This window comes from Procambarus clarkii, chromosome 72, assembly GCF_040958095.1.
Source record: "Procambarus clarkii isolate CNS0578487 chromosome 72, FALCON_Pclarkii_2.0, whole genome shotgun sequence".
NCBI classification, from domain to species: domain Eukaryota; kingdom Metazoa; phylum Arthropoda; class Malacostraca; order Decapoda; family Cambaridae; genus Procambarus; species Procambarus clarkii.
Genome location: NC_091221.1, coordinates 10,225,284 through 10,233,225, shown reverse-complemented (window position 1 = coordinate 10,233,225; position 7,942 = coordinate 10,225,284). Strand labels below are relative to the sequence as shown.

At 34.6% G+C, this 7,942-nt stretch overlaps 1 protein-coding gene across 4 annotated transcripts in view; it reads right to left on the bottom strand.

Annotated features, from left to right (window-relative positions):
- Positions 1 to 465: 465 nt before the first annotated feature.
- Positions 466 to 7,942, bottom strand: part of Top2 (topoisomerase 2) — a 36,389-nt gene continuing 28,912 nt past the window's right edge. For 2 of the 4 annotated variants that reach the window (XM_069312482.1, XM_045767554.2), the window contains exons 23-29: positions 7,317 to 7,484; positions 5,682 to 5,808; positions 5,247 to 5,373; positions 4,661 to 4,761; positions 2,724 to 2,798; positions 1,558 to 1,877; positions 466 to 1,376 (exon numbers count right to left, since the gene is read on the bottom strand). In XM_069312482.1, coding sequence (XP_069168583.1) covers positions 1,248 to 1,376; positions 1,558 to 1,877; positions 2,724 to 2,798; positions 4,661 to 4,761; positions 5,247 to 5,373; positions 5,682 to 5,808; positions 7,317 to 7,484 — 1,047 coding nt within the window. In that variant the 3' untranslated portion in view covers positions 466 to 1,247. The remainder of the gene's footprint in view (positions 1,377 to 1,557; positions 1,878 to 2,723; positions 2,799 to 4,660; positions 4,762 to 5,246; positions 5,374 to 5,681; positions 5,809 to 7,316; positions 7,485 to 7,942) is intronic. The other 2 variants (XM_045767553.2, XM_045767552.2) reach the window with 1 other exon arrangement.

Here is a 7,942-nt window from a genome sequence, read left to right as displayed (position 1 = left end):
ATCTTGCAGGTACACAGTGGGAAAACCTTTTAAAGGTGGCATCTACATCTGACAAATTTCTTTCCTGATTTAAGCAATGTGGGGATTATTATGCTATATTTCTTACGACTTGGATTGGCACAACCTCTTCACTGCTCACTTGTTTCAATCGTGAATCTTCATATTTGCGTGTATTTACATACATACATTATTATAAATAAAACACACACACATATATATAATGAATGAATGAATGAATGCCATATCCTCTTAGCCTGAAGTGAGGGAGGTTGGGAAGTATTTGAAGCATATAGAAAGTATATAATAAGTTTAACATCCAACAAAAACAGAATTCTGCGCACACATTATATTAATGAGATGTATGCATGTACACCTCATTTATAATTATCAAAGTATGGCACCAAGCTAGGATAATGATTATATTTTGTTAATTGAAAAACTTGAGTGGTATTAATTATATCCATATTTCTATCTACTTTTATTTTCAAAAAGTGACAGCAGACAAATGTCGGGATGCCGACACATTGAAGAAACTTGAAATAAATACTGTACCATCAAAAGATATATAAAATAAATTTCTTATTCTATCTTTTTTTTTTAACAAAATTAGGTTTGATAAACAAAGCTAAAAAATGTTTACAAAGATACATTGAATGAGACACTGGGTTAATGGATAGAAATTGAAGGAGATCTGTCGGTCTGTGCTAAAACTATATACTAAAAAAAATCTACTTTTGTTCAGGAATATTTAAATTCTAAAAAAAAAAAAAAAAAAAAAAAAAAAAAAAAATTAAAAAATCTAATTATTTTTTTGTAAATTACTATACATATTTGTTAAAAATACCATTAAACTACTACAGTTCAGAATTCTTCGGCAATATTTTATCAATCAATGATTAGAAAAATACTAATGTATCTAATTAATGAAAAACAAATTAAATAAGTGGCAATGTTACAAGCATTACCAACCCTTTGTACTTGCAAAAATGCTATTATCGCACACATCAAATTTTAACTCCCATTAAGCCTAATACAAAGGCATTCCAAGGGTATAAAACAAAATAAAAAATAGTTATAAAATTTTCTGATGTAAGTAAACAAAATATAAATAGACTCCTAAAATGTATGTATGACCATTGTTCTTAAAATATTTTGTCAGTATCATTACTGTACTGAACCTCAAAATTTGAGGAGCACTGCCATTCATACAAAGTTTCTTGCAACCCAATTATCTTTGCTTTGTTTTACTAGTAATCATCGTCGGAATCTTCATCACTGAGTGTATACGTAACTACTTTCTTTTGACGACCAGGTCTTTCTCGAGGCGCAACATCAATAGCATACGAATCTGTACTGCCGACAACCTTGCCTTTGGACTGAAAAGACAAATATTTGATTTCATACAGCTGTTAAACACAGTATACAAAATTAAGAGCACATTAAAATAAAATATTCAAAGATTTTAAACATAAGAAGAGGTTAGGACATGAAAGGGCACAATGTTCAAATAATGACATGCAAATAAAAAGTTTAATCAAATTACTATTGTCAACACACCTTTGTGGGAAAATCGTCAAACATGTCATCAGAATCGGAATTAGCTTTTTTCTTCGGTGCTGCAGTCTTTTTGGGGCCGGATTTTTTCTTAGGTTTTGGTTCATCATCGTCAGATATATCCATTGAAGGTTTTGCTGTAGCCGCCTTCTTCGGAACAGGTTTCTTCTTGGGCTTGGGAATATCATCCTCATCATCAGAATTATCGAGTGATAAGACTGCGGTAGCCTTTTTCTTGGGCGCTGGTTTCTTCTTCACTTGAGGCTCATCCTCGTCACTGCTATCGTCACTCACATGTCTCTTCTTAGGTGGGGCTTGCTTCACTGTAGAAGAAAACGGTGCACGTTTGTGTTAGTTATAAATTATCCTTTTAACCATTCTGCTATGGCACTTCAATATTCTGATTCCCACTAGTATATAAGAATAAACAAAAACTATTGCATTTCTGTGAAAACAAAAAAAAAATCCACTTTCCACATGTAGTGTATCATTAACCTGAAAAAATTAGTTAAATAGATGGGAACAAAATATATAGGAACATGCTAGTAGTTAATTAGTAGAGAAATTTTTATTATATAAAGCCTCTATTAATGCACAGCATACAAAACACTACTTTCTGAAGCATCCCTCAGTTGCTCCCTTAGTTGTGGCCATAAGTCCACTCAAATCACTGCTATCATGTCAAGCTCAAGCTTGACATGGTAGCAGTGATACACCTCTAAAGGATACCTGATCAACCAGGCTGTGATTCAAATGTCAGGCTGCGAGCAGCCGCAGCCAACAGTCTGGTTGAGGACCGAGCCACGGGGACGTTGAGCCCTGAAATCCTCACAAGGTAGAACATGGTAGATCTGGGAAGATCATGTTTTATGGTGCTATGGTTAAAGTATTGTATTTAGCCAGACGTGCTGCCAGCCAGTACCAAAATCAGTCATGGAGGTCAATGTGTGATCCTTGCATTCTGGTGACCCCTAACCAGCCTATGTCAGTCCCATACCCCATATCAGAATCTGTGCAATACCATTTCCCCAGTCCTGCAACTGATACTGTACATCAATTGCAGCAAGCCTCACTTCAAGGGGTAAAGCTATATTATCCACTGGTTAAAGCTAATGTGAAAAAATATTTAGCTAATATATATATGGCTTAAGAAAGGCTAATTAACTTACTGACAGGCTCTGCTTTTGGTGGACTTGGTGATCCTGAAATCATGGAGTCAAAGAGATCTGAGGCTGTTGGTTTTTCTGTAAGAATAATTTAAAATAAGCATGAAGAAAATTGGATAAGAAAATCCATCATCGTAAAATTCAACATGCCTGTGATTTGAGAAATATGCTATAAGGGTTAAGACATTAGAGCCTAGTATATCCTCTCAACACCAGTCAAAGTTACCATTTTTTTTTTTAAGCACATTAGGCACAGCTTATCAGGAGACACCCCAAAGATCACCTTGGCCAACCACTCCCATCACTCAAGACAATAATTGCTCAGCTTGTGTGTATTTTTAAAATTCTTTGCAAATTATCAGACAGAAGAATACGAATGTTTTCTCCTCCTTACTTGGAGAGACCAACCCGTCCTCATGTTATGGTAGTACTGTACTTATAGTAATAATGAGGACCACAGTATATATTCATGTACATATATACACCGACGTACGACGAAATTAGAAGGTAGAAACCTGAGCTACTGAGTTGGACAAACTGGAAAACTAGTTTTTACTTGTGTTGCTTTGACAAACTAAACTAACCTAATCTTCCTAGGCCTAATACATGGTATCTGAGGCCTAATATAGTACATATGTATGCTATATTAGGCCTAGGAATATTTAGCATTTTAGCTTCATTTATTTTAAAAGAATTCTTTACTAGTCAGTATACCACTATCTAAAAGCTAAGTACGTACAAATTCGTGACTATTGACGACCGTCACAATAGGTACTATCTAAACCGGAGGACGGGTTGGAATGATTGAATGTGCACATAGCCATATTTTTTATTAATGAAAAATAAACGAGGAATGGTGAAATGGATGTTAATATTTGTATATTCAGTGCAATCATACAATCTATTATCAATAAAACCTTTTGTTTTACACCTATACTCTAGAAATATTCTTCTGCAAACATTTTGACACCAAATTTAGTTACAGCCCAAAAAATAAATAAAAGAAAACACAAGAGACTATACTGTAAACATTAAATGCATCACTGAGTTGGATTATGAGAGGTCCAGAACATTTAGTTGGGGACATGGTGGCCTCATTAATATGTTGAGCTGCTAAAAGGCAAATTCAATTTTTATATTTTAATGAAAAACATACAAAAGTATTTATTCCTTCAGTTGGAATATACTGTATTTCAATACTGCACTGTAAAGTACAATACAGTATTCCAATTTGAGTGATAAAGATAGTTTTACACAAAGTAATAATCATATAAGTTGGTTAAATTTTACTAATTTCGATGAAAAAAAATAATGCAAAAATTTACAAAAAAATCTACTATTTTCATAAGCACACCATAAGAACTTCAGGTGCCTGAGGGGGTTCCACCCCTTATGGTTTGAATCAGGAAGGGATTACCGGTTGACCAAATCATCACGCAGACGGCCTGGCCAAAACCGGGCAACATGGATGTTGATCCTCGGAACCAACAAGTAATCAACATTTTTGAGTGGCATCAAATATGTTCATGATGAGGTGGACATCTACACACACTCACACTATTAATGCTTCCAAGATGAAACCAATAATCTGTTTTCCTATATATCAAGCAAATAACATTTAGTTTGCATTTTTTTTTTTAATACTTGTGTTGAATCAAATATGATTTTATACTTTATTTCCCCGTAATGTTCATATGATTATAACTGTTTAAGAACAGCCAAACTAGAACCAAGAATTAAAAAAAGGGGTACCCATACATTGGAGACTTTATCCATGGTTTGAACATGGCTGCCAGTCAAATTAAGACTGTTTAAAAAGCAAAACAAAAAAATCTTTGATTTCAGAAGATAACGATTTTATAGCAGACTTACGTATCAACCAGCCAAAGGATTAATCTACATGACGACAAAGAAAACTAATATTATCCGAGTAAGCTCACCTGTAGTTACTTGAGAAACTTTCATCTTTTTCTTTGGTTTCTCCTCAAATTCAGAGTCGGTGTCAGTGACAGATTCTGCTTTAGGTTCATCATTAGCTTTTCTGTGAAATATAAGTGCTATTAGACAATTTCATTTATATTTTAAACCAATACAAATATTTATGTACTACAACAGTCTCAATCATCCAAATTAGCAATAAAAAAAACCATCTCAAATTTTTTCTATGGCAACATGAAGCACCAATTATGGTCACTAACCATTAGTTCCTATTGCTAAACACTACAATAAACATGATTTACATCCAACTAAACAAAGTATAACTTATGCTTATAACTTACTAAAGATATAAAATCTATCTTTATTGTTATCAAGACATTTATAAAGGCCACCTCTGTAGTGGTCCAATAAAAAGTGTTATGTATTCCTTACACCTTTTAAGCTTCAGCTATCTGAAGGTTTTTGCTGGATAATGCACCAAAACTGACAGCTATACCTCTGCACATACAGTATATACATATTTTCTTCCACTCAGAAAGGTTAGCAGAACATTTTCTATGAATATTTATAAAATCTTCTGTTACTTACTGAACTGAATCTTCCATTATTGAATTGCTAGCAACCACATCAGGCTCCTCTATACCAACATTGTCATGAAGTGATGCTTCGCTGTCACTCGCTTCCTCATCACTGAAGTTGAACTTAATGTTGGTTGCTGCAATAGAGCAATTGATACAGTCATTGCTTAATTGTAAAATTTCGTAGGGTGAGAAGGTATCAGCCTTGAGAATATAGAAGAGTTGAACACCATTAGGTAATTCAATGGCATTCCTAATTAACTGTAGTTTATGTTTAAAAGAGAAAGAGTGGCAGTCGAGGCCAAAACCACCAGCTTTTACAATCGTTTTTGCCTGCATCTGGCAAAAACAATAAGGCTCTCTTTAAAACATTAATTAGATTCTTAAGATAAAAGTAAATAAGAAAAATGATATGATATCCCTATAGAAATATCCAACACCTCACCTGCAGTTCGGCGACCAGAAGCACGTTCTCTAGGCTGGACTTCAACAGACACATCACTATCAATGTCACCAGATCCATCTTCACTATCTGATTCCCATGGATTTTTACCCTTCTTTTTAGGAGACGACTGAAAAAAAGAGTTCTTCGATTAATGACATGTATGAAACGAAACAAACAAGTATATACATACGGTCTAAGCTCACTCATCTGATATATAGGAAAGGACTCCTGGCTGGATAATTCAGACAAGCACAATGTTTAGAGGGAAAGTCCAAAAGTGAACATATTCAAAAAATTTTGTACCACTACCAACACAATTTGAATTTCCACATGCACGATAATAAAAAAAAAAAAATATACCAGTATAGTTTTTTTTTATCTGACCAGGCCGTGAGAACCTTGACCCCCCGAAATCAATGCCAGATAAGATACAGTACTGTAATTTAAAACAAACTTCAGCTGACCTTGTTGTAGTTCATCATAAGTGATGCTGCATATAGAACTGTTCAGTATGTTTATTTTAAAATAAATAATTCTTGAAAATTTACATAACACAATAAAATTAATGTACAGTATATGAGAGTACAGGTACAGTGCTAGCTCCTATACCAAATTCCTTGGTAATACTCACAGCCGACCGGCCATTTTCACAAAGTTCTGTAATGTGTAACTTAGCACAACCTTCTTCCTCTTAACATCTCCAGAACAATTGCTGCTGCTGCTGCTAGCAGACAGTCATGGCAAAAAATGATCAGTTACTATGAAAACAAAAAGGTTATCCAAGATAATGTTTCACTAATAGTTCGGCACTGTGGTATAACGTGAGGGGTCCAGAGCACATGGCCCATTTAGCTTGACCAGGCTCGATCGCCCACTTGGGGCTAGGCAGGCATGTTACATAGGCTGCCAGCCGGAAAAGAAATCCCCAAATTTTAGCATGAAACTAGTCTTCAGCCTGTTCATAAAGTTTGTTATAATATTAGGCAATATTTTTTTTTAGCTTTTACTATAATGAATTGTTCTAACATAATTCTTGGTATACAATAAAGATCATAGGCTCTTCATTCCCCAGACAGTCCCTCCCGACCCTCCTCTCCCTCCCAACACCTCTTACCCCAAAACCAGCCATCCCAACACATTCCATATTCAGTGCCTCAAGCCACTGCTGTACGGGATTAATACAGTATGGCACAATGCCTGTCTGCGGTATCCAGCAAAATCTCTGGTTATCCTAAATTGCTATTTGGATACAGTGAAGTTTTTCCAGAAAAATATCTGGCCACAAAAATTGCCGGATAACCCAAATCTTCAGATCAGCGAGCTCATATAGTATTGTATATATATAAACAGACATATACTGAACATGTATACATAGATATATACTGTATATATACATGCATATATTGTTGTTAATTTTATTACTACAGTACCCGTAAGCTATATGTTAGTCAATTTAAATTAAAAACAAAACAAAAAAAATCTTAAGCTACTGAAAGCTGAATTCCAATACAAACTGTTTAAATTAGTTACAGCTAAAGCACCTGAGACGAAATATAATATTTAAATGTTTAAATTTTTACTTACACGTAGTCACAAATAGAGAATACCACAAAAAGCTTTATCAAATACACAAACCTTTTTAAAGTTGAGTTTAGTCTGCTTCATCCCATCCACACTTTTCTTTGATTTCGCTTTCTTTATAATTGCATCAGGGGAGTTCCCAAGACGGGCAGCCAGAGATTTGCCCGTGTTTGCAGTGACTAATTCGTCAAAATCATCGCTCTCCATGGATTCTTTCTTAGGCTGAAAGGGAGAATGAAACCATGTTTAAGGACGAGGGACAAATGATACAAGTCTTTAGTTCAAGTTGAAAAATAATCTCTTAGTTTGCTTCAACCAATTTAGAGTTGTCTTGACCCTTGCTTCCTTGATAATCTTGCTAGTGAAGTTGACTATCATCTTTGTCAACAACTTCTATTCCATTGTTAGGAAATGGAAACAAATTAATGTGTATAAGAAAAGCATAAATAGAAAGATCAACTGGGCTAGATTCAGGAAGCAGTTACGCAAGCACTTACGAGCCTGTACATCTTTTCTCAATCTTTGGCAGCTTTGTTTACAATAATTAAATAGTTAATGAGCTCCAAGGCACCAGGAGGCTGTTTATAACAATAACCACAGTTGATTGGGAAGTTTTCACACTTGTAAACTGTTTAATAAATGTAACCAAAGCCGTCAAAGTTTGAGGAAAGATGTACACG